The sequence below is a fragment of the Cherax quadricarinatus genome, chromosome 38, assembly GCF_038502225.1.
Source record: "Cherax quadricarinatus isolate ZL_2023a chromosome 38, ASM3850222v1, whole genome shotgun sequence".
NCBI lineage: Eukaryota > Metazoa > Arthropoda > Malacostraca > Decapoda > Parastacidae > Cherax > Cherax quadricarinatus.
In genome coordinates this window covers 31,147,506-31,175,297 of record NC_091329.1, presented here as the reverse complement: position 1 = coordinate 31,175,297, position 27,792 = coordinate 31,147,506, and the positions used below count along the sequence as shown (strand labels likewise).

The window sequence follows — 27,792 nt, the reverse complement described above, 5'->3', positions numbered from 1 at the left end:
TCCCGTACATTTAAGGTGTGCATTTATCGTCGCTTGAAGTAGGAACGGACTGGATGTAGCACCAAATAATACGCTCCTAAAGCGAAAGGTTTTCAGAGGGTTAAGTGGGTCACTAGGATTCTCAGGCCATAAGAAGCGGGTACAATCCCGGTCAGCCTCTTGTAAACCCACTCTTAGGAAAGCTTTACTTATGTCAGCCGTAAAGGCATAATGCTTCACTCTGAAATTTAATAAGATATCTCCTAATTTATCGGTCAACGACGGACCCGTCATCAAACAGTCATGTAAACTAGGTACATTTTTGTTACTCCTGGCACTACAATTAAACACAATTCTCGGAGGAGTGGTCTTAGAATCCTTCTTCACTCCGTGATGTGGCAAATAGTGACAATAAATTTTGGCTTGCTCAGGAGGTACCTCTTCTATAAATTTATTAATTAATTGTTCAGCAATTATATCATTATAGGCAGTCAACAATTCTGGTGTCTTACTCAGTTCGCGGAGCTGAGCTTTTAACTGCCCATATGCCATTCTGTAATTAGTGGGCAATTCTGGATGGTTCAGTCTCCACGGAAGTCGTACCCAGTATTGTCCAGATTCAAATTTTACATCTCTCAGGTATTGTTCCTGAGTAAAAGAATCGTCTGGACTTTCTTCATTTACATTTATTCCAATGCTGTCTAATTCCCACAATTTATGCACTGGCTCAACACCATCCTCTATGGAAGAATTATACTGGGGTACGATTTTATGAGTAAGTCACACAGTTATGGTGTTTGTAGTTTCCTCTAGTCATGAATTATTATTACGAGGAATCCTACCATACATTACATGGCCTCCTGCAGTCTTCAAAAGGGTGACACCACATTTCTTTACCATACCCTTTACAAAGGAGGCATAATAGTCACTACCTATCAAAATATTTATTGGGCCTACAGAATCATCACTTACACCAGAAGGTGCTAAATTTACATTATGTGAAAGTCTTTCTGTAGTTTTACTAAGCCCTACTGTAGATATTTTCTCTGGAAGTCTATCTACAATTACTGCATTAACACGTTTTTTCTCATTGGCCAACCTGACAGTTAGATAAACAGTGTCATACAATTGAGCCCTTTTATCCGAGAGAAAACCAGATAATTTTATGTAAAGTAAAAGGACACAAGTGCAACTAATGTGACATTTTATTGTGGCAAAGTTTCGCTCTCCAGGAGCTTTATCAAGCCATTACAAACAATACATGGACACAGAGGGTCCTTTGTATTGTTTACAATGGCTTGATAAAGCTCCTGGAGAGCGAAACGTTGTCACAATAAAATGTCACATCAGTTGCACTTGTGTCCTTTTACTTTACATATTGTCGGTAATTCTACCAACTTTATTACAGATAATTTTAGAGTGATAGGATCGCCCATTTGTACTTTCATCCCATCAAGAGATTTATGTTTAATGAAAGTGCGTTGGGATCCCTGTTCTAATAATGCATTTACATTTTTTGATTTATGCCTTTTATCATCAATTTTTACCTGTAACACAGGTAAGGCTACTTCAGCAAAAACCATCATTATTAATATTAACAGCAATTTTTACATTAGCCACTGTTGTGTCAGGATTGTCAACATTATCATAATCACCATTGTCATACAGACCATTACACATGACTATATGGTGTCTTCCTTTGTGGTATTGATAACAGATGTTTAATGTAAAATTGCTATGGATCCCATCACACATTGGATTACTCCTTCATGATAAAGTTGATATGTTAGCCAAGAGGAGTACCCAGAAGGAAAATGTAGAATATAACTTTGGTATAACTGTGTCTAGCATTAGGAATAATATTAGGAGAGAAGTAAATAATGAAAATGATTGTTATAGGAATGCAGTTAGAAGCCTGAGTAGATCTATAACCCACTATGATAACATGATCAAACTAAATGTAAATTATGTGATCAGGCATATGGTCACTCTCTTGAACACTATCTGCTTAATTGTCCACTTACTGAGGAATACAGAGACAGTGTAACCTATGTGACATGGCAAGATATCTTATTAATGTAAGTAAGATACCAGATATTCTAAGCAAAATTTCCTAAATTTGCTTGTAACAGATATGTGAACTGTAGATATGTAGATAAAACTCATATGTTCACTTGTTAACCCTTTTGTGGCCTAGTTCCTGGGCCTTTTGTGTATCCATAAGCTCTTGCGCTACCGTCCACAGGATGGATATGGGGTGCACAATAAACCAGCCACTTCGGTGGCAAATTCTAATCTTATTAAATGTGTGTGTTCACCTGTTTACTTGTAAAGAAAATGATATAGATTTGTATATTTATAATAAAAAAAATAAAATCTACATTTTCTCTTTGTCAGAACTTGCGGGATACATAGAACACGATCGCACAGCCTTCCAGGATGTTGTTACAGGTAAAGTATCTTATCTGTCATCTGCTGCTTCCTTTATACCACATACTTAATATTTTCATTAATTTAATTTGGTTTTCAATTATTTTTCTCCCTTCTTCACCATTCACCATCCTTATCTTTCTCTTTTTACATTTACCTTTCAGCTAGACTTTGCGAGGCGTCTTTCCTTACATTTAAATATTAAGTCATTTTAAGTGTTCCGTCCACTGTAATCCCAGAGATTCTCCAAACTATTATTTTCATAATTTCATGTGATTTTGTTTATGCTAATGCATCCTCCGTTATCTCTTCTCGCAAATGCCTCATATTTATGTTGTTTATCTCAGGTCCCCTAACACTGTTTCTCATCCAGGATGCCAGTGTCGGGAAGGTAAATTTAATAGTCAATTGTGGTTTTTTATTTACGATCATTTTCTTTACAATTTTACGTTTTCTGCCGTCCAATACTTGATTGGTTTTCATCACTGACAGTGACAGGTTTTCATCACTGGCAGTGACAGGTTTTCATCACTGACAGTGACAGGTTTTCATCACTGACAGTGACTGGGTTTCATCACTGACAGTGACAGGTTTTCATCACTGGCAGTGACAGGTTTTCATCACTGACAGTGACAGGTTTTCATCACTGACAGTGACAGGTTTTCATCACTGACAGTGACAGGTTTTCATCACTGACAGTGACAGGTTTTCATCACTGACAGTGACAGGTTTTCATCACTGGCAGTGACAGGTTTTCATCACTGACAGTGACAGGTTTTCATCACTGACAGTGACAGGTTTTCATCACTGACAGTGACAGGTTTTCATCACTGACAGTGACAGGTTTTCATCACTGACAGTGACAGGTTTTCATCACTGACAGTGACAGGTTTTCATCACTGACAGTGACAGGTTTTCATCACTGACAGTGACAGGTTTTCATCACTGGCAGTGACAGGTTTTCATCACTGACAGTAACTGGGTTTCATCACTGACAGTAACTGGGTTTCATCACTGACAGTGACTGGGTTTCATCACTGACAGTAACTGGGTTTCATCACTGACAGTAACTGGGTTTCATCACTGACAGTGACTGGGTTTCATCACTGACAGTAACTGGCTTTCATCGCTGGCAGTGACTAGGTTTTAATGAGTCGCTTTCCTCACGTTACTATGACCACAGTCGTTATAAATATGGACAAGATTGTGAAGAAGAGTAAACATGAAGAAGATTGTGATGAGGACGAAGAGGAAGACAAAGGTAGAAACACGAGTGTAAAAGAAAGATTAGTTCTCTCTTCCGGTAAAACTGATGTGATTAGAAAAAGAAATCATCTATATCTGGACAGTTATTTTAATCTGGGATTTACTTCGTGCAGTGATAAAATTAATCCACAGCTAAAATGTGTTATTTCAGGTGATCAGTTGGTCAGTGACGCCATGGTAGCCAGCAAACTAAAGAATCATTTCACTATGGAACATGACCATCTTACTAACAAGCCTCAATCATAATTTGAGATTCTTATAATCAAAGAAAGCGCTACACCGACAAGGGTTATGCAGCGCTGTGGGCAGAAAATAGAACTGGGGCTATAAATAGCTGGGTGGAGAGGGGATAAGAGGTGAGGGGAGAAAAGGGCTGGAAGGGGCATTAAGGGCTGTGTGTCAAAGTTCAAATTCAAATTCAAAGTTTATTCTCTATAAGGATTACAATGCTGAGTTTACAGAATTTGGTTGTGTTGTTTACATGTAGTAAAATAATAATTACAGAGTGTACCACTAGAACACCTAGCATGGCTAGGTATTTCGGACAGACTTAGATTAATTTTTAAATTTAAAATATTACAAATTATGAGGTAAGTTGGTATTATGGCTAAGTGAGTAAACACTAGTTTGTGAGTTTAGCAATGTGAATGCTTTTGTTTTGGCACAGTACATAGTTTCAGTATCACAGGCCAACTTATGACTAGTTACGATTCATTATTTTAAGATTGAGATTGATATTTCTGTTTATGGTCAAATGGGTGAGTGAGTGTAAGTGTGAACCACCAGGTGGTATTCGTGTAGTTAGTTGACGGGGTGTATCAGGGAGATAAGATGTTTTCTAATGGTAGTTTTGAAGGTGATGAATGTGTCTGCTGTTCTAGAGTTCTCAGGTAGGGTGTTCCAGATTTTAAGGCCTTTGACATACACTGAATTTTTGTAAAGGTTTAGTCAGACACGGGGAATGTCATAGAGATGTCTGTGTCTGGTGTTATTCCTGTGGGTTCTGTCACAACTATCAAGAAAGCATTTTAGGTCAAGGGTAATATTGGAATTTAAGGTCCTGTAGATGTAGATTGCACAGTAGTAAGTGTGGATGCACTGAACAGGGAGTAAGTTTAGATCTATGAAGAGTGGGAGGGTGTGTTGCCAGGGATGGGATTTAGTGATTATTCTTACTGTGGCTTTTTGTTGGGTTATTATTGGCTTTAGGTGTGTTGCTGCAGTTGATCCCCAAACACAAATAGCATAGGTGAGGTATGGATAAATAAGTGAGTGGTATAGTGTGAGAAGGGCATTTTGCGGCATGTAGTATCGTATCTTGGAGAGGATACTTTTTTGGTTATGTGTTGGATATGGGTGCTGAAATTCAGGTTGTTGTCGAGGTATAGGCCTAGGAATTTGCCCTCATTATGTCTGGTAATTGGAGTGTTGTCGATCTTAATGTTAATTTGTGCAACTCCTGCTCTGCTACCAAACATAATATAGTAGATTTTGTCAGTGTTAAGCGTAAGTTTATTGGCTGTCATCCAAGTCGATATTTTGATCAGCTCCTCATTAACAATGGTGTTGAGGGTGGCAAGATTAGGGTGAGAGATGACGTAAGTCGTGTCGTCAGCAAAGAGAATGGGTTTCAGGTGCTGGGATACGTTTGGAAGATCATTGATAGCTCTGTGAAGACCTGTTTGTGTGCTCTTGAGTGGTGACCTGTACTTAACTCTGTGAAGAAGTGTCTTGTTTGCTCCCATGGACTGAACCAAGATGCCCTCCATCGAGCAACTTTACCAGCAACTTAAGGAAGAATTGAAGGCAGCGAAGATGGAGATACGGCGATTGACCGAGGAAAACAAGAGGATTCGTAGTAGTCCTCCTGTTTCGAGTCCTCAGGTCAAGAAGGGATCGTGGTCAGTGGCTGGACAGCAGGGGACGACGAAGTTGACGATCAAGAAGACGAATGGAAAGCCAGAAACGATGAAGAAGAAAGAGACTGCTGTGGAAACTCCCGTGGAAACCTCCAACGCATTCTCGGTGCTACCCGACGAATGTGAGTCTACTACTGGGATCGTCACGACGAACGACAAGGAAGGTAAGAATATTGTTGTTGTTGGGGATAGCCAGGTTAGATACATGGATAGGGCATTCTGCTTGAAGGACAGGAGTAGGAGACAAAGGGTATGCTTTCCTGGGGCTGTGATGGAGGACATTGTTAGCCGGCTTGACAACATCATGAACGGTAATGGGATCAATCCTATTATTTGCCTCAGTGCTGGAGGCAATGATGTAGGCAAGTGTAGAAGTGAGGATTTAGTTAGAAAGTTCAGGACAGCTATAGACATGATTAGGAAGAAGGGGGGGCGCCCTGTTATATGTGGCATTTTGCCAAGAAGAGGTGTTGGTAATGAATGGTTGTCCAGAGCAATTGGTATTAATTGTTGGCTGGATAAACACTGTAAGGATAATGCAGTACCATTCATTGACAACTGGGACAACTTCTATGGCCGAAATGACATGTATGCCAGGGATGGGGTTCACTTATCCAGGGCAGGTGTGGGTTTTCTTGCTAACTCAGTTGAGGGGGTTGTTAGGGCTTTAAACTAGGATTAGTTAGAGGTATGGGTTTAAAAATGATTAATAATGAGTATGGATATATTGACTTATGCTCTGATATTAAGAATCTTTATAGTAACTGTCATGGAGTAACTCTGGGTAATGATAATTTCAGAAATTGTGTAAAAACAAAGATGAATATGAAAAATGTGCAGAAGAAAAAACATATGATGGTATTTTATGCTAACAGTCGAAGTGCAAGAAATAAAATTAATGAACTACGTTTGGTAGCATGTGCTGGGAACTTTGATATCATTGCATTAACTGAAACGTGGTATGATTTAAAGAGTCGGGATATGACTGCTGAGTGTAATATTCAGGGATTTAAGTTATTCAATGTGGATAGATGTAATGGGAAGGGGGGAGGAGTTGCATTGTATGTTCGAGAAAATATTAATTGCTGCATAAAAAAAGGTATAAAAATAGATGGAGCAGTAACAGAGTCTGTTTGGGTAGAGTTCGTGGAGGGTCAAGAAAAACTAATTCTAGGTGTAATATACCGACCTCCAGGCTTGGATCACGATAGAGGGAGACTTCTTTGGGACGAAATTGTTAGGGCTTCTGGACACAGTAACGTAGTCATAGTAGGGGATTTTAACTTTAGCCAAATTGACTGGAATTCTTTGACAGGTAATCTAGAGTCCAGTGACTTCATGGAAACAGTTCAGGACTGTTTTCTGAAACAGAGTGTAACTGAACCTACCAGGGGTAATAATTTGCTAGACCTAGTCTTGTCAAATAAGGAAACACTAGTGAATAATCTGGAGATCACTGAAGAGCTTGGCGCAAGTGATCACAAATCCATCACCTTTAGCATTAATTGGGAATGCAAGAATAATGATAATACAGTAAAAATCCCCGATTTTCGTTCTGCCGATTATAATGGACTTAGGGAACATCTGTCTAATCTTGATTGGGGTTATCTAGCTAATGATTTTATTGACGATAATCATACTTATGAATATGAAGGGATCTGCTTTTATGATTGTTTTCTTAATAATGTACACAGTGCCCAGAGTATATACATTCCCCAGAGAGAAATTAGGTCTAATAATAACGATCCCAAATGGGTTAACAGGAGGTTAAAGCATCTATTAGGGGAGAAAAGGGGAATTTATAGGCGCATCAGAAGAGGAGAGGTTAACCTTACTGACCAATATGTTCAGCTTAAAAGAGAAGTAAAAAAGGCGATTAGAAAGGCTAAACGTGACTATGAAATTAGAGTCGCTAATGAATCAAAGACTAATCCAAAGGGGTTCTTTCAAGTGTATAGGACGAAGGTGAAGGAAAAAGTAGGACCTCTGAAATCTGGGAATGGACAGCTGACGGATAATGAACTGGAAATGTGTTCCTTATTTAATGACTATTTTTTGTCAGTTTTTACACAGGAAGATGTAAATGAGATTCCAGTAATTAACAATTATTTAGTTCCTGATGAATTTAAGTTAACTAATATTACTGTCACGAGGGACATGGTTATTAAACAGATAGACAAACTGAAACAAAATAAGTCCCCGGGACCCGATGAGTTGTTTTCAAGGGTACTTAAGGAATGCAAGATGGAGCTTAGTCAGCCATTAACGAGTGTATTCAATGCGTCCATCCTTACCAGTGTTGTGCCAGAGATGTGGAAGATGGCCAATGTGGTTCCTATATTCAAATCAGGGGATAAGTCCACTCCTTCAAATTACCGTCCAATAAGCCTGACATCTATAGTGGGCAAGTTATTAGAATCAATTATAGCTGACATTATCAGAAGTCACCTTGAAGAGCATAACTTGATAAATGAATCTCAGCATGGTTTCACGAGAGGTCGTTCCTGCCTGACAAACTTACTGACGTTCTTCAATAGAACATTTGAGGCAGTTGACAGTGATAAGGAATATGATATTGTTTATTTGGATTTTAGTAAAGCCTTCGACAGAGTACCTCACAAGAGACTCTTAAGAAAAGTGGCAGCTCATGGTATAGGAGGTAAAGTTCTAGCATGGATTGAGGCATGGCTTACCAATAGAAAGCAGAGAGTTACCATTAATGGAGTGAAATCTGAATGGGGATTAGTCACTAGTGGCGTTCCACAAGGATCAGTTTTAGGCCCTCTCTTGTTCATAATTTACATTAATGACCTTGATGAAGGGATTACTAGTGACATGAGTAAGTTTGCTGATGATACAAAGATAGGCCGTATAATTCACTCTGAGGAGGATATCAATGAACTCCAGGACGATTTGAACAAATTAATGTCTTGGTCTGAGAAATGGCAGATGAAGTTTAATGTGGATAAGTGTAAGGTACTTGCCCTTGGTAATGAAAATAACCCTCGAAGCTATAATCTAGGTGAAGTAGAGCTTGGTCATACAGAATGTGAAAAAGACTTGGGAGTCATGGTAAGCAGAAATCTAAAGCCAAGACAGCAGTGCCTCAGTGTGCGCAACAAGGCCAACAGATTACTTGGATTTATCTCAAGAAGTATAAGTAACAGAAGTCCAAAAGTTATTTTACAGCTCTATACATCACTAGTGAGGCCTCATTTAGATTATGCTGCTCAGTTTTGGTCCCCTTACTACAGGATGGACATAGACTCATTAGAGAACATACAGAGAAGAATGACTAAAATGATTTACTGTGTAAGGAACCTCCCGTATGAAGATAGACTTAAAGCCTTAAATCTCCACTCTCTGGAGAGGCGTAGAATGAGGGGAGATATCATTGAAGTGTATAAGTGGATGACGGGCATAAACAAGGGAGACATTAATAAAGTACTGAGGGTGTCGAACCAGGTAAGAACCAGGAATAATGGATTTAAGTTGGATAAATTTAGATTTAGAAAGGACATAGGTAAGTACTGGTTTTCTAACAGAGTTGTAGATGCGTGGAACAGTCTTCCCAGTGGGGTGATAGAGGCTAGGACCTTGGGTAGCTTTAAGAAGAGACTGGACAAATATATGAGTGGGAGGGGCTGGGTTTGATTGGTGTTGGGGGGTGCGGGAGTTGTTTCTTGAGTAGCTTTAGGTAGAGATCGTTTTGATAAGGACCTGCCTCGTATGGGCCAGTAGGCCTTCTGCAGTGTTCCTACATTCTTATGTTCTTATGTTCTTATATGAGGAAGAGCAGGGGACCAAGGACACTTCCCTGCTGAACTCCAGTATCAAGTGGCCGTGTTGTTGATGCTGTGTCTTTAATGGTGACATACTGATACCTATTAGTACAGTATAGTATAGTATAGCAGTACAGTACAGCAGTTGTTGACAATAAGTCAAAAAGTGATCATAAATCAAAGGCAGGACCGTCTGCAAGAAGGGAAGAAAAGGTAAAAGCGGTATGGTGGTGGCATCATTGGAAGTAAATTCTGCAAGCTCGCTGGTATCGCTGGTAAACCAGATAATCCACAAGAAAGTGAAGAACTGAAATAGGGACCTGACAAACCTCACAGAGAGGAATAGGGTGTCAATCCATGAGATACCCATGGGTAAGGCGGGTTTGGCCAATGCAGAGACGGGAGAATGCAGTCTCCCTAGCACTCCAAGCTAGCCAGAACAAGCTAAGGCAGCCTGCAGTTACAGTTGTCCTGAGGCCCAGCATGTCTATGTATACATTCTACAGTGCTGCTGGCATACCAGTGTTTCCTGTAGTGCCTTAGTTAAGAACAATTTAACGAGCATTGCAGTACTGGCTTTTTAAGTGGGACATGCCAGAGATTCACCTATAAACATAGTAAGTTTGTGCTGATTTGCTTGTGCACAGAGTGAACATTCGTCTGTCATATGTGTGCTAGAAGTGTTAAGTGCTGCAGGTTTGTTGTAACTATTTGCGTGAGTGGATTTCGCTGACTCAGGACACTGTGCGACCATCAGTACCTACGTAGGCTTAAAATGAGTGAGGAATGTCTAGCCTCTTGGTTGACCTTGAAAATGGCACTATAAGACCCGCATGCCACTTACACCCATACTACATGTGTCTAGTGAGGTGAATGTCCCTTCCTTGACTTTCCTATTCACTGGTATCCCTTAATTCGTCGCCATTATCTACATATGGGATAAGGGCGAGTTTAGCTGATCCAGGCCAAGCAGCACTCCAGGCCAGCCAGTGAAGGCCAAGTTACACTGCAGTTACATCTGTTCTGAATCTCAGCATGCCTTTGTGAATGTTCTACAGTGTTCCAGCCGTAACATTGTTTTTCCTGCATTGACAAAGTGTGGGTTGATAAGCCAGATGCTTTAAAAAGTGAGTAATGTCAGGCAGAGTGGAGTAGTCTTTGACCTCTACCACCATCACCCACATATCTCTCCATGCTTATACATTGTAAACCACCTCTCACACACCAGATGAAGAAAGAAGATATTCTGAGCGCTGACGACAAAGCCGCAGGCTCTGTCAGCCGTCGGAGAGCGCACATTCATCCCTCAGAAGTCGACTGTCAAGATGCTGTGTAACTACGTCAACTTTCTTTCACCGCTACAATAGGATTATTTCTGACTTTCCCCAACAATGTTTCACTTTATAGACAGTTAATTGTCATTTGTAAGCCTGTATTAAGACTTTAAAAGGCTCAGAGTGTACTTCAGTGTAGTGACTCCTTACATTTGATAAATCAGTGTAATACATGCTCTGCTCAGTGTAACTGAACTATTAAATACGGTTACATAATTAAGTTGCTTGTCCTAGTGTCATTGTTGTGTTTTCTAATACATTTTCTCGTTCAGACTGAAACTTTACTGCTAAATTCCCAGTAATATTTCAAATTGCAGTGTTCATCTGTTGTGCGAGTGTGTATGTGGAAAATACATACTGTATACATTTTCTGGAAATACAGTATATGTAAATTGATGGCCTATATTGTATTTAATAAAAATTACGTTATAAAAAATGGGAAGCCCTGCGCCTGCGCAGAGGAGAAACTCGCCATGTTTTGAATCAACACAAACGTTAGTGAATAATCGGAAGAATTTTCGTGCTCTAGAGGTTATATTGGGCTTAAAACCTCTCAAATAGGAGCCGAAATTGTTGGATGTGCAACCCTGCATAACGTGAGAAATCAGGTGACAGGAAAGGACAACTCCAGGAACCTCAGATAAGTCTGTTTATGTTGTAGCTCTGGCCAGTGTTATTTTCATAGGTAGACAGTGAGGTTTTTTGAGTATGATACACAGTAATCTCCAGTCAAATTGGTGAGTGATATTAAGATATATTCTCCTTCTGTTATATAAATGTGTATATATAATCATTTATTAATTTTAATATACAGTCCAAAAATTTATATATTTACCAGAATTCCTGGTGATGCATATTTTATTTGTAATTAATAGGTCTTGAGCAACTTGTGGATATGACAGTGGTAGGTATTGAAGGGGGACATTTTTTGTGACCTAGGTGTCCCAAATTCCTACTTGTCTATGTAACTTTGATAAATAATAATTATCTTTGTTATCATTTACTGGTATGTACATTATGAGTTACATCCAGATAAATGCAATTTTCCCCATTTAATTGCCCGTTGGTCCTTCATGAACCGAAGATAATTAGTGAAGTCATTAATTAATTACTTAATAATTATATGTGAAATGACAGGAGGTGGATGTTAAGTTCACAAATTTACTTAATGTGTAGTTGATTATAATTATTACAATATTAATTTTGATAAGCCAAGTCTGGCCAAGATTATATCAGTGTATGTGTAATTGCTAAGCTCAAGTGTAGCTAGAATTTATTCAAAGTTAAGTTACACTATTTACCTTTATAAAGGGCAAAATTAAGTACATAATCAGTGTTATTAATTAAGTTGAATTTAATGCATTGCATTATGGCTGAAAATGAGGAAATTAATGTAGAAGACAAACATATGGAATATAGAGCAAAAAAAGCATCACTACAAGCTAGAAAAAGTCATGTAACCAAGGCATATAATAAATGTTTGGAGTTAATGAATCAAGAAACTGCAAATACTGATGATTTAAAATTGTATTTAGATGCTTTAGGAAATAGATATGAATCATACAAATTATATTACAACAAATATGAAGAAGATTTGTTAGTAAACTGTGTAGATGAGACTGAAGTAGATCTCATGATTAATCAGTAATATGAATTAGAAGAAAATATTCTTTCTTGTAAAAGTCAGGCCTTGAATAAATTAAAATGTGTAAACCAGGCAGTTAATCAGTCTGCTCCAACAAATAAGATGTCTTTGCCAAAACTCCCAGAATTATTACCTGTATTTAATCTTGAAGAAAATTGGGAGGAATTTCGGTCAATTTTTAAAGCAGCTGTGCATGACAGGAGTGACCTAGCCTGTGTAACTAAATTATTTTACCTGAAAGGACAGATAAGAGGAGATGCTCACATACTCATAGAAGCCTTTCCCAATGTAGATGACTTTTACAAGGAAGCAGTTGACTTGTTGAAGGTCACTTATGGTAATATAGAACAAAGTAGGTTGGATCTAGTGAATATCATTGTTAATTTAAAAACTCCAGATCACACTTACAAGGGTTTACAGCAGTTTAAAGTTAAACTGGAGAGCACTCTCAAAACTTTAAGTAATAAATATATTCTAAAGGAATCAGACTGGTTATTGAGTGCCACTGTACAGAATAAATTAAGCTGTAAAACACTTGAATGACTCTCGAACAAATATCACAAAGGTTAAGGTTATTTTGGTCTGGAGGTAATAAGACTAGGTCTACAAGAATTAATTGTTCAGTTGCAGACCAGTCAACAAACTCATTTTAAAGATGCAACACATAATAACTCTGAGGTATCTGTCAAGTTCAAAAAAAGGGAAAAATTATCCCAATAGTAATAATCAAAATTCACTAACTAAAAATAGTTGCATAGGTACATATCAAGTAGCAGGAATCAGAAATAATGATTCTCCACAAGGTAAGAATAATAAGTACCCTCCTAAGAGTAGCCCAGTTAATAAGAAACCAGTCAAAGAAAAGAGAGATTGTCTCTTCTACAAGGGTACTCATTTCTTTAAGAATTGCAATGCATACAATTCATGGAATGATGAAGTTGAAAGATTGGAGGAACTTGACAGATGTATCAGATGTCTAGGTAATCACAATGTAAAGGATTGTCATGCTAAATTAAACTTCTGTTATCAATGTCACAAAGGAAGACACCATATAGTCATGTGTAAGGGTATATATGATAATGTTGATAATAATGATAATGTTGACAATCCTGACACAACAGTAGCTAATGTAAAAATTGCTGCTAATATTAATAATGATGGTTTTGCTGAAGTAGCCTTACCTGTGTTACAGGTAAAAATTGATGATAAAAGGCATAAATCAAAAACTAACTGCATTATTAGAACAGGGATCCCAACGTACTTTCATTAAACGTAAATGTCTTGATTGGATGAAAGCACAAATGGGCGATCCTACCACTCTAAAATTATCTGGTTTTCTCTCAGATAAAAGGCTCAGATGTATGACACTGTTTATGTAACTGTCAGGTTGGGCAATGAGAGAAAACGTGTTAATGCAGTAATTGTAGGTAGACTTCCAGAGAAAATATCTACAGTAGGGCTTAGTAAACGTACAGAAAGACTTTCACATAATGTAAATTTAGCACCTTCTGGTATAAGTGGAGATTCTGTAGGCCCAATATTTTGATAGTGACTATTATGCCTCCTTTGTAAAGGGTATGGTAAAGAAATGTGGTGTCACCCTTTTGAAGACTGCAGGAGGCCATGTAATGTATGGTAGGATTCCTCGTAATAATAATTCATGACTAGAGGAAACTACAAATACCATAACTGTGTGTCTTACTCATAAAATCGTGCCCCAGTATAATTCTTCCATAGAGGATGGTGTTGAGCCAGTGCATAAATTGTGGGAATTAGACAGCATTGGAATAAATATAAATGAAGAAAGTCCAGACGATTCTTTTACGCTGGAACAATACCTGAGAGATGTAAAATTTGAATCTGGACAATACTGGGTGCGACTTCCGTGGAGACTGAACCATCCAGAATTGCCCACTAATTACAGAATGGCATATGGACAATTAAAGGCTCAGCTCCGCGAACTGAGTAAGACACCAGAATTGTTGACAGCCTATAATGATATAATTGATGAACAATTAATTTATAAATTTATAGAAAAGGTACCTCCTGAGCAAGCCTAAATTTATGGTCACTATTTGCCACATCACGGAGTGAAGAAGGATTCTAAGACCACTCCTCTGAGAATTGTGTTTAATTGTAGTGCCAGGAGTAACAAAAATGTACCTAGTTTAAATGACTGTTTGATGACAGGTCCGTTGTTGACGGAAAAATTAGGAGATATCTTATTAAATTTCAGGGTGAAGAATTATGCCTTTGCAGCTGACATAAGTAAAGCTTTCCTAAGAGTGGGTTTACAAGAGGCTGACTGGGATTGTACCCGCTTCTTATGGCCGGAAAATCCTAGTGATGCACTTAGCCCTCTGAAAAGCTTTTGCTTTAGGAGCGTATTATTTGGTGCTACATCCAGTCCGTTCCTACTTCAAGCGACGATAAATGCACACCTTAAACGTATGGGAAGTCCATTGAGTAAAGTAATGAGCAAACAATTTTATGTGGACAATTTCCTGGGTGTGACGTCAACTGAAGAGGAACTGTTAATGAATTATGGAGAGACTAATAAAACAATGCAAAGTGCAAATATGCCTCTGAGAGAATGGAATAGTAATTCGTCCAAATTAAAGGACAAAATAAGTAAAGATTTCCCTGGAGATGAAGTGCCAAAATGTAGTAATGTATTGGGTTTAACTTGGGATACTGAGAGAGATTTGTTAATGTTAAAACCTAATAATTACAGTATGCCCAATAAATTAACTAAGAGAGTTTTGCTTGCTGAAGTTTCCAAATGTTTTGATCCACTAGGTTTAGTGTCACCCCTTACTATAAGAGGGAAATTATTAATACAAGAAGCATGGAAACTTAAATGTGCTTGGGATGAAACTCTGCCTGAGGAATTCATTAACTGGTGGGATGAATTAATTGGTGATTATGAAAAAATTCCAATGTTGGAGTTCCCAATTGGGAAAAATATACTCCACATTTTTTGTGAAGCTTCAAAATTATCATATGGAGCAGTTGCTTACCTTCAATATAATAGTGTTATTTCTCTTGTTATGTCTAAGGCTAAAGTGTCTCCAATTAAATCACATACCTTGCCTCAGTTGGAATTAACAGCCATTTATGTAGGTGTTAAATTAGCTAATTATATAAGAAATAAGTTGCAGGAGATAAATATTAGCGACACTGTAATTTGGTCTGATAATGAGGTATCCTTACAATAGATTCGTAATGGAAACAGTAAAATTGTGTACGTACAAAACAGAGTCGCTGAAATTAATCAGATGCAAGAGAAGTATAATAGTTTGTGTCAGCATATGTTAACATTTAATCATATACCTGGTGAGGAGAATCCAGCTGATTTCTTGTCTCGAGGTTTACCTTATGCTAAATTTGTAAATGCTGTATCATGGTTTAAAGGACAGAGTTGGTTGGTAAATAAAGCTAATTGGCCTGTACAAAAGGCGTATATTACTCCTGTTGAAATTACTGTGGCCACCACTCCAATAGTTTGTCCTTCCTTAGCTATTGATATAAATAGGCATTCTTCTTTACCCAAACTGATCAATGTAACTAAGTTGGTGTTTAAATTTCTAAACAAGATGAATATCTCATATAAGTTTTCACATCCTCTTGAATATTGGATAAAGAGGGTACAGGAGGAAATCTATGGAAATGAGATTGAATTGATGAAGGAAAGAAAAATTGTGAAAGGTTCCATAATAGAGAAATTGGGGCTGTATTTAGAGAACAATGTAATTAGGTGCAGAGGTAGGTTACATAATGCTGAATTGGGTGATTATGCTAAACACACTATCTTACTGCACAAAACTCATCATCTAACAAATTTAATTGTTCTAAATGTCCATAAAAATGTAATGCATGGTGGGGTACAAGATACCTTAAATTGTAATAGGGAAACTTTCTGGATTCCACATAAAAGAGTGATTAAATCTTGTGTAATATGTCGCCGTGTGGATGCCAGATCCTATATGTACCCAGGTCCTTCACCATTGCCAAAGGATCGTGTACAATTAGTGAAACCATTTGATGTAACAGGTGTAGACTATAGTGGTCCAATAATTTTAACAGGTACTTCAGACGGTGTTCCACTGAAAGTGTATGTTTGTTTGTTCACCTGTACTGCTACTAGGGCAGTTCATTTAGAAGTGGCACATGACTTGTCTGCAGAACAGTTTATACAGCTGTTTCGAAAATTTGCAGCTAGGAGATCCTGTCCGAGATTGATGATTTCGGATGCCACAAATTTTGTAGCAGGTGCTCAACATTTGATAGAGTTAAGTAATTGTAACGATGTTCAATCTCTGTTAACCCAGCGAGGGTGTACCTGGAAATTTATTACTCCTAGAGCCCCTTGGCAGGGGGGGCTGTAGGAAAGACTTACAGCCACAATGAAGTGGTGTCTCCGTAATGTACTACAGTTTCATGAATACTTTCTCTCTTGAGTAATTCGATTACCTTTAAACTCTCTTAAGCAAGAGTCAGCCTGTTAACGTCTATGTTCCTTGCCATCTCATCTAGTGGGTTTAGCACCGAGTTAAAATTGTAATAGTAACAATTTGCAATCATTATATTTCTAGTTATACATTGTGTAAATTGTTTTAGACTATTTGATCAACTGGATTGTAGTGTTTAACTTCTGATACACCAATTTAATGACTGCAGACTCGCACTGACACATAATAAACACATTAAAACACTGGTAACTCCAGAAGCTGGGCCTAGTGTGTGACCTTGAGAAGTTGAGTGTGTTTATTACGACCAGCGGTGTACCACTCTCACCTATATTTACATCAACAAGAGTGTATTCTAAGTGATAATGTGTGCACTTGGTGTTCTTGGTAACACTTGTCATGCCTGGAGTTTACCTGGAGAGAGTTCCGGGGGTCAACCCCCCCCCCGCGGTCCGGTCTGTGACCAGGCCTCCTGGTGAATCAGAGCCTGATCAACCATGCTGTTACTGCTGGCTGCACGCAAACCAACGTACGAGCCACAGCCCGGCTGGTCAGGAACCGACTTTAGGTGCTTGTCCAGTGCCAGCTTGAAGACTGCCAGGGGTCTGTTGGTAGTCCCCCTTATGTATGCTGGGAGGCAGTTGAACACTCTCGGGAAACATTCCACTAAAGAATGCACAGTAGGCCTTGACAGCCAAAAATTTAAGTGTATTAACTGTAAAGAAGTTGGGGTTACAGTTTCCCACAAGGACTGCAGTCAGAACCCAAACTACCTTCGATGTAAACCTGATAACAGTCCTTTAATGGTAACTGAGGACGAGGCCATCCAGTCTACCACAGCCAGATCTGAGACTGAACCTCTGCAAAGTGTGCAAGAACCCAACCTCACTGCAAAGGATTCTGGTGATACCAGAATGCCATCACACACACTAGTTGTGGAGGAGCTAGCCATCCCTGCTAGCACATGTGGAACCACTGATCTGCCACTACAGATACCTATGGCTACACCTGAATTATGGGGATGAGCTTGTCATTTTTCCCAATACACACAACTACAACAGTCAGACGGACACTACACAGGTAACCCTCCTGGAAACTGGAGATGAGTCAGATGCACAGGACCTACCTGCAATGAATGATGAAGCAGACTTGCCACAGGCACTATCAGAGAACACTAATGTAACCATGGTACCTGTTAAGGTGACAGGTGTTAAGGAAAGCACTAACTCAGAAGTGCCATCCTCCGGAGAGGCATTGGATTCACCTGACCTTCCTCATATTATAACAAATTTCCAGAAAAAAATTGAGCATCTTAAACAGATCCTGACGAGTTTAATAAATATGTAATCAGGATGATGCTCTTGAGTATGGTGATGTCAAAAGTGCAGCAATCCCCGTTCAGTTTCAAGCAATTTGTAAGAAAGAAGCCCATGACTCGTGCCTTCAAGACTTGCCTTTTAACTTGCTGCCAAGATGCCGAAAAATGCTTAAAAATAAAGGTCCTGGAGATAAAGACGTACAAACTATGCTATTTGCTCTTAAGTATCTGCACACTGTAGTCAAAGCATAATAGTTTTACCATCTTATGAGCAAGAGATTGTAATAACTCACTACAATGGATACATTACAAATCTTTTCATGGAACATTGCTTCCATCAGGAAGCGGTTGCCTGACTTACATCATATTAGTGCAACCAAAAATATTGATGTCATCTGTTTGCAGGAATGTAGATTGAAAGATGGAGCACCTCCACCAAACTTGCCTGGGTATGCAGCTTATAACCTAAGGTCAACCAACTGTTGTGTGATGTATGTCAGAAAGAACTTGCCACATTCACTCCTTTCCTTGCAGAGTCGAGTTAACATGCAGTATCATGGTGTCAAAGTATATGCAGGCGATTTTTCCATAAACATTTTTAATCTCTATGCCCCAGCGAACCAGCTTCGACCTGATGCTTTACCAGATCGCATCAATAGTGAACCTACCCTCATTCCTGGAGATTTTAATGCCAGACATAAGAATATTGGTGGGTCTATAACAAACACCAATGGAGCTTAACTAGTGAAATTGCTAAATGAGCATGATAATGTTCGAATTGTTGGCACTACTGAGCCTACTCACATATATGGTGGCATTCTAGATCTGTGCCTTGGATTTAATGCATCATATACGATGCATGACTCTGTCATAGTTGATGATCTTCTATCTGATCACTTCCCTAGACTCACAACTCTCAATCTTGATCATATCTTCAGCAATCAAGGAGCTAAATTCAGAAGGAGGAAACTTATTCTCAACCAGGAACACAGAGATAACTTTATTAAACACTTGGATCAATGGTATAAGAATTACGAGCCCATTGGCACACAAAAATTTAATGATGATTTAGTTACCACTATTGAGACTGTCCTCACAGATCAAGTGGGCAGGAATAGGAAACAAAGACCCTCCACTATAAATAACAATAAAAACCAATGTAAATACTATAATGATCCAGAGCTGCGCAATCTTACACATGCAGCTAGGAGGATTGGTAAAGCATACCGTGAATGTAGAACCCCAGACCTGCTCAGAACGTTCCAAGCTGCGCTAACAAATGCAAGGAATAGAAAGCAAGAACTTAGGCAACAGGAATGGGAACAATTTGTTAGTGGATTAAATAGGTCCACCCCTTTAAGTTTGGCTTGGAAAGGTATAAATAAAATAACCAGGAAAAAGTCTGGCAATGTTGCTCATACCTTTCCTCTTGAAAAAGCAAATGACCTCATAAATGACTGGTCCAAAACATCCAGGCATGAAAACCTTCCATCTCATATTAGAAAAAATTTAAAGAGTACTTCTGAAGAAATGTTGAAACTGATTAATTTTATGAGCCAAAATACTGATGAGAGTGATTGCCTCTTCACCGAGTATGAATTAGCTAATGCATTAACCAATGGTCGATCAACTGCTCCTGGAGAGGATGGTATAACCTATGATATTCTCAGAACTCTAAGGCACGTGCCTGATAACCCTTTGTTGGCACTGTATAATCTCAGTTACATTGAGGGCGTTCTTCCTACTTCCTGGACCAATAGTCTCATTGTGCCTATCCCTAAGCCCCAACAGCCTGATACATTTAGGCCGATCTCCTTAACTAGTTGTCTTTGTAAAACTTTTGAAAGAATGATGCTTAACAGACTGTACTACAGAATCAGACATCAACTTTCCCCCTACCTCTATGGGTTCATGAAAGGTAAAAGTGTGCAGAACTGTATTTCCACCTTTCTCACTGCACACACCTCTACTAGTTTTACCACTTTTCTTGATCTAAAACCTGCATTTGATATTGCGAACAGAACCATTATACTACATGAACTAGCCAAAATGAATATTGGTTGTAGCTTACTCTGCTGGATAATAGGATACCTGTCAAATAGAGAATCCTCTGTCCTTTACCAAGGCTTTAGAAGTGAGTCTAAAGAAATGTCTTTAGATACTCCGCAGGGAGTTCTTAGTCCCATGCTATTTAATATTCTGATTAATGTCTCATAAATGCTCTACCTGCCTCACCTAAACATATAGCTATAAGCTATGCTGATGATATCATGATCCATACAACAAGGCGTAAGAAGATGAGTACCATTCTTAATGAAGTTCAGGTAATTTGTAATCGACTAGGCCTCATAATATCTTCCTCTAAAACAAAGATATTAACAAGCAAACGACATCCCCCACCCATTTATTTGCATCGTGTAAACATTAGCTACGTTAAAACTTACAGATATCTTGGTGTAGATGTACCCTTTAGCAAATCCACTATACCACAACTAAATAAGCAATGCAAAGCTAGGCTAAATGCTCTCAAAGCTGTTGCTGGCTACAACCCCAACTATGGTGTTGATGTGAGAATCGTGAGAATGATGTACGTAGCCTATGTTAGGTCCTTAATTGATTATGCTGTTACCATGTTGATATTAGCTAGAGAAAGTTCTCTCCGACCCTTGGAATTAATGCAAAATGAAGCTCTCAGAATTATTCTTGGCTGTCCCAGATCTACAAAAGTTCTTAATATGAGGAAGGAGCTTGGTATTTCTAGTATCAGTGATAGGATTGTTGAGATTAACACTGTACCTGGTATTAGAATGTTGAGAAATGAACCAGACTCTGTCACAATGAATCTTACCAAGCGTCTAGAGGTAAATACACACAGATCTAAATGGATTGTGAAAACGTGCAATTGCATTAAGTTTTATAACCTGCATGAACTGCATCACTGTAGGCAACAAGAGAATTTCACCCCTCCATGGAAGATGTGTTCATTTAATATCACATACCTGCAAGTCCCTCCGAAGAAGCTCATTGCTAGTAATCCCTTCCTTAAATCACTTGTTAGAGTAACTGCTCAAGAAGAAATTTCTCACCTAGCTGGTAGTAATAAGTTATCACAGGTTATATACATTGATGGATCTAAACAGGAGTCTTCTGGCAGGGCTGCATCTGCTCTTGTTGCCACCTCCCTAGTTAAGAACGATAATAAATTTGTTGAGTTAGGCATAAGAATTAACAACTGGGCGTCTACATTGCAAACTGAATTGTTTGCAATCCTAATGGCGCTAAAGCTAACCTATGACACTGAGCTTGACTCTATCATCATTACTGATTCTATGTTATCAATGAAGGCTCTTGACTCATATAATGACTCTAACAACATGCTCATTGGAGAAGTCAGGTATAGATACTCAAAAATTAGGGACAAAGGAATTAATGTACAATTGCTATGGCTCTGGTGGCCTGGTGGTTAACGCTCTCGCTTCACACGGTGAGGGCCTGGGTTCGATTCCCAGCCAGAGTAGAAACATTGGACGTGTTTCTTTCCACCTGTTGTCTATGTTCCCCATCAGTAAAATGGGTACCTGGGTGTTAGTCGACTGGTGTGGGTCGCATCCTGGGACACTGACCTAAGGAGGCCTGGTCACAGACCGGGCCGCGGGGGCGTTGACCCCCGGAACTCTCTCCAGATAAACTCCAGATAGATCCCATCACACACTGGACTACTCCTTCATGATAAAGTTGATATGTTAGCCAAGAAGAGTACCCAGAGGGAGAATGTAGAATATAACTTTGGTATAACTGTGTCTAGCATTAAGAATAATATTAGGAGAGAAGTAAATAACGAAAATGATTGCTATAGGAATGCAGTTAGAAGCCTGAGTAGATCTATAACCCACTATGATAACATGAACGTAGACAAGTATGTTTATGGAGCAACTTGCAATGTGAACAGACTGACTGATGTTGTAGTGGCCAGGCTTAGGCTTGGTTACAAGTACTTCTGGCAGTTTGGGAGACACACAGATGATGATCAAACTAAATGTAAATTATGTGATCAGGCATATGGTCACTGTCTTGAACACTATGTGCTTAATTGTCCACTTATTGAAGAATACAGAGACAGACAGTATAATAACCTATGTGACATGTCAAGATATCTTATTAATGAAAATAATATACCAGATATACTAAGCAAATTTCCTAAATTTGCTTGTAACAGTTAAGTGAACTATAGATATGTAGATATAAATCCATATGTATTCCTGTTAACCCTTCGGGCCTAGTTCCTAGGCCTTTTGTGTATCCATATTCTCTTGCGCTACCGTCCACATGATGGATATGGGGTGCACAATAAACTAGCCACTTCGGTGGCAAAATCAAATCTAGTACGGCAACGGTGGTAAGAAGAATTCACAAACCTAAAAGAAGTTTAATAGAGTGCAATTTGTTATAAGAACATCAGGAAGGAGCACGGCATCTGACCAGTAGCACAAGTTAGTCAGGTCCAACTCACACCCACCCACACCCACTCATGTATTTATACAACCGATTTTTTAAACTACACAACATCTTAGCTTCTATGACGGTACTCGGGTGTTTGTTCCACTCATCCACAACACTATTACCAAACCAGTGCTTTCCTATATCCTTCCTGAATTTGAATTTTTCCAATTTAAAACCATTGCTGCGAGTTCTGTCTATGTTAGATATTTTTAGCACGCTATTACATCCCTTTATTAATTCCTGTTTTCCATTTAAACACCTCAATCATATCCCCCCTAATTCTACGCTTTTCTAGAGAGTGCAGATTCATGGCCTTCAGTCTATCCTCTTGGGAAGATTCCTGATAGATGGGATCAACTTTGTCATCCTCTTTTGCATGTTTTCCAGAGCATTTATATCCATTCTGTAATACGGTGACCAAAACTGAGCAGCATAATCAAAATGAGGCCTAACCAAGGATATACAGAGTTGAAGAACAACCTGAGGACTTCTGTTGTTTATACTTCTTGCTATAAAGCCAAGGATTCTATTAGCTTTATTGCAAACACTTATGCACTGTTGTCTTGGTTTCAGATTACTGCTGATCAGAACTCCTAAATTCTTTTTGCAATCTGTAATATTAAGATCTGCATTATTTAGTTTATATATGGCATGGTTATTTTCCCATCCAACATTCAGAACTTTGTATTTGTCTAAATTAAACTGCATCTGCCGCTTCTTCGACCACTGCATCAGTCTATTCAAATCATCCTCGGGTGCTCTAAAGTCCTCATTAGAATGAATTGGACGGCCTATTTTGGTGTCATCAGCAAATTTGCTTATGTCGCTACTTATTCTCTCATCTATGTCGTTTAGGTAGATTGTGAACAACAAGGGGCCCAACGCTGACCCCTGTGGAACACCGCTTGTGACGTGCCCCCACTCTGATTACTTTCCATTAATGCAGACTTTCTGCTGCCTATTTGTCAACCATGCCTCTACCCAGGAAAAAAATTCTCCTCTTATTCCGTGTGCCTTAAGTTTTCTCAATAGCCTCTGATGTGGAACTCTTTCGAAAGCCTTACTGAAGTCCATATACACAATATCATATTCAATAAACCATACCCCGGCCGGGATTGAGCCAGCGGTCAGAGAGTCTCAAAACTCCAGCCCGTCGCATTAGCCACTAGACCAGCTAGCCACAATAAGATTCGTCCAACTAGGTATATTTCTACCCCTTCCTATGGTGTAGAAATATACCTAGTTGGACGAATCTTATTGTGGCTAGCTGGTCTAGTTGCTAACGCGACGGTCTGGAGTTTTGAGACTCTCTGACCGCGGGTTCAATCCCGGCCGGAGTATGGTTTGTTTGCAATCGTGTCATTACGATTTCGTGAGTCATATTCAATACCATGCTCTACCTCCTCAAATACCTTAGTGAAGAAAGTTAGCAAATTCGTACGACAGGAACACCCCTTTGTAAAACCGTGTTGAGATTCATAAATCAATTTATGCCTTTCAAGATGGCTGCGAATTGCTTCTGCAATTATTGATTCCAGAAATTTATCAACTATGGAGGTAAGGCTTACTGGTCTATAGGTCGAAGCTAAGGACCTGTCACCTGCCTTGTAAATAGGTATTACATTTGCCGTTTTCCACTTGTCTGGCACTATGCCAGCTTGTAGTGATATACTGAAAAGATTAACCAAAGGTATGCTAAGTTCCTCTTTACATTCATTTAAAACCCTTGCAAACAGTTTATCAGGGCCTGGTGATTTGTTAGGTTATAATTTCACTATTTGTCTGAGGACCATGTCACTAGTTACCCTAATCGTACATAGTTTATTTTCGTCCTATTCTACATAATTTATTATTTCTGGAATTTCGCTATCTTCCTGAGTAAAAACTGAGAGGAAGTAGGTACTGAAAATTTCACACATATCCTTATCACTGTCAGTGATCTGACCTGAGTTACTCTTAAGTGGACCTATCTTGTCCCTAATCTTACTTCTGTATACCTGAAAGAACCCTTTTGAGTTAGTCTCCGAATCCTTGCGACTTTAGCCTCATAATCCCTTTTTGCTTTTCTTATTTTTTTTTATTTCTCTCTTTAATTGAATTTATTGATTTCTTAACTGCTCTTACCCTCTTTTGATACGCCTATATATGCCTCTCTTTTGACCAATGAGATGTTTTAATCTATTGTTCATCCATTTGGGATTATTTTTGTTAGATCTAATTTCTCTACTCGGAACAAAAGTTGTCTGGGCAGCTAGAACTATACTCTGAAAAATGTCACATTGGCAACGAAACCTACCTACCTGCGACATAGTAAGGTAGTCTCAATTTAGCCCACCCAGGTAATTTCTCATACCCATGAAGTTGGCCAAGCGGAAATCTGGGACAGCGACTTGATTGCAGTTACCTTGGTAATTCCATGATATATTGAAATTACGTGATTTGTGATCACTTTCCCCAAGCTCATCACTACCCTCAAGATTATTAACTTGTGATTCTTTGTTGGCAAGAACCAAGTCAAGCAGATTGTTTCCTCTAGTTGGTTCTGTCACAAACTGTTTTAAAAAGCAGTCTTGAACCATATCAAGAAAATCACTGAACTCAAGATTTCCTGTCACATTGTTCCAGTCAATTTGACTAAAGTTAAAATCTCCCATTAACACAACATTTTCATATCTAAATGCCTTATAAATTTCGTTCCATAGCAGCCTTCCGCACTCTCTATCAAGGTTTGGGGACCTATAAATCACACCCAAAATTATTTTTTCACCACCTTCGAGAAACTGTAGCCAGACAGATTCTGTGTCCGATGTTTCTAATCTTACATCTTGTCTAACACCACAATTTAAATTTTCTCTGACATACATCACCACTCCACTACCATTGTTGCCAACGGCCACAAAGACGGGCAGAGATGACTGATAAATAATCCTTGAAAGGAATACCTCCATAGGAAACAGGAAGATCATATACTGCTGACTGTGCAGCAGCATCCGCCTGTTCATTGTCCTGCACATCAATGTGTCCAGGGACCCAACAGAAAACGATGTCTTTGTTTTTGCTAGCCACATGGCACAATCATAGCTGAATATGAATGACCAGTGGATGGGGGGAATCAAACTGCTTAATAGCTGAGGGAATCTGAAATGATCACAAATGTCAAGGAGACATATATGTAATATGGAGAAGCACTATGAGGATGGCATACAACTTAGCGGTAAAAATACTAACCGAGTCTAACAAATGACCTCGGACATAATCATCAGGGAACACCGCTGCGAACCCAACACCATCAGAAGATTTAGAACCATCTGTATAAACAGCGATGGCATGAGCATGCCACTGGAAGTGATAGAGAAAAAGAGAGTGAGTAGTTATAGGCAGGAGAGCTTTGGCGCACAGCAGTAGGGGAGAACAGACACGAACTGTCGGAACCTCTTAGGGGGAAAGGGAAAAGACACTTAAGGGAGGCAACTGGAGAGAAGACCGGAGTGAAGACAAAGAGAAAACGGTTGGAGTAAGCAGGGGCGCCGAACAAATAATGGGCTTCTACTAACGTCTGAGACCAATCTATACGTAGAAGGCACAAGAAGGTCATGAGCACGGACAAAGTAGCAAAGGCAATGAGCATTACGATAATCAGATAGAGAAGTGAAAATTCGCCTTTGCATAGAGGCTTTCAACAGGGGATGACCGAAAGGCACGAAGGCATAAATGTAGACCCTGATGATTAAGGAAATCTAACTTAGAAAGAGTTGTATGAGAAGCTCCAGAATAGACTTGTCGCCATAATCCAGCTTTGACAAGATTAGAGTGAAATGCAAACGGAGGAGAGTTCGGCGATCTTCTCCCCATGAACGATGTGCAAGAATTTTAAGGAGATTCAGCTGACCATGGAAAGCTACCCTCAAAAAGGGAATTAGAGATTTCCATGTTCAACCGGTGATCGAAGAGAAGGCCAAGAAACTTGACCGTATCACATTCTGGAATACTTGAGCCGTGTAAATACAATGGAATATCTGGGAAAAGAGGTCTAGTGAAAGTAATGAAGTATGTTTTCGTACCAGAAACTTTAAATCCATGAGAATTGCCCCAATGGGAAACTTGGTCAATCGCATCCTGAAGGGAGGCTGCTACCAGGTGACAGTCAGCGCCTGCATAAGCTGAAGCCATCCACATAAGGTGACGACCAAATATACGATGAAAGAACGGAAGGTAGGTCATTTATAGCCAAGAGAAAACGGGTAGTGCTAATACATAACCTTGTGGGGCTCCCTCGTTCTGAACAAAGTCTGAATAAAGCGAGGCGCCAACACTGACATGAAAATGTTTGTTAGATAAGAAAGCAGTAAGGAACGTTGGTAGATTACCGCAGAGGCCTAAGGAGTGGGCTTTGGCTAAAATGTTATACTTCCAAGTGGTGTCATATGCTTCTCAGGAACAAAAAAGACTGCTAGGATGGAGTGTTTGTTAGCAAAGGCATATCGCACATATGAATCTAAGAGGAGCAAGGGGTCCAAAGTAGAGCAGCCCTTGTGAAAGCCATATTGGAGCGGAGAAAGACTATTGTGAGTTTCCAAATACCACATCAAACGTCTATTCACCAATCGTTCCATCCCCTTGCAGACTACACTGGTCAGAGCCATGGGACGACAGAGAGAGATATCAAGCCCCGAGGTGCCTGGTTTGCGAAATGTTAGGACAATGGCAGATTTCCACTGTTGAGGGAGAACCCCTTGCGTCCAAATAAGATTAGAAAGATGCAAAAGGGGCTGTAGAATGCAGATCTTGTAGCATACTGATATAAATATCATGAGGCCTGTTACAAAAAACTCGATTTCTAATAAGCATAGAGATCTCCAGTGAATACTAGAAAGGACTGCCCTTCTAGCATCCAGCCTGTTACTGGGATTTTGTAACAAGTAGTCAATATCCTGGTCCAATTATCCATTAGAATTTAGTAAGATTCAGTAGTGCTTCAGGATTACAACTGGTAGGCTACTAACTAAAGAAATTAAAATTTAATAAGCTTATTAATATCAATAAAGTCGTCTAGGCGTATAAATTTAAAGTAATCAATTGAATATAATATAGGATACAAGTTGCTACACTTCTCTCGTGTACAGTAGTATTGTGCTGAAGGCACATATCAC

General features: G+C 39.1%; 1 protein-coding gene across 1 annotated transcript in view; it reads left to right on the top strand.

Annotated features, from left to right (window-relative positions):
• LOC128693088 (techylectin-5B-like) overlaps positions 1-27,792 on the top strand; it is a 252,419-nt gene that overhangs the window by 30,157 nt on the left and 194,470 nt on the right. Inside the window, exon 3 of the mRNA XM_070092220.1 lies at positions 2,377-2,430. Coding sequence (XP_069948321.1) covers positions 2,377-2,430 — 54 coding nt within the window. The remainder of the gene's footprint in view (positions 1-2,376; positions 2,431-27,792) is intronic.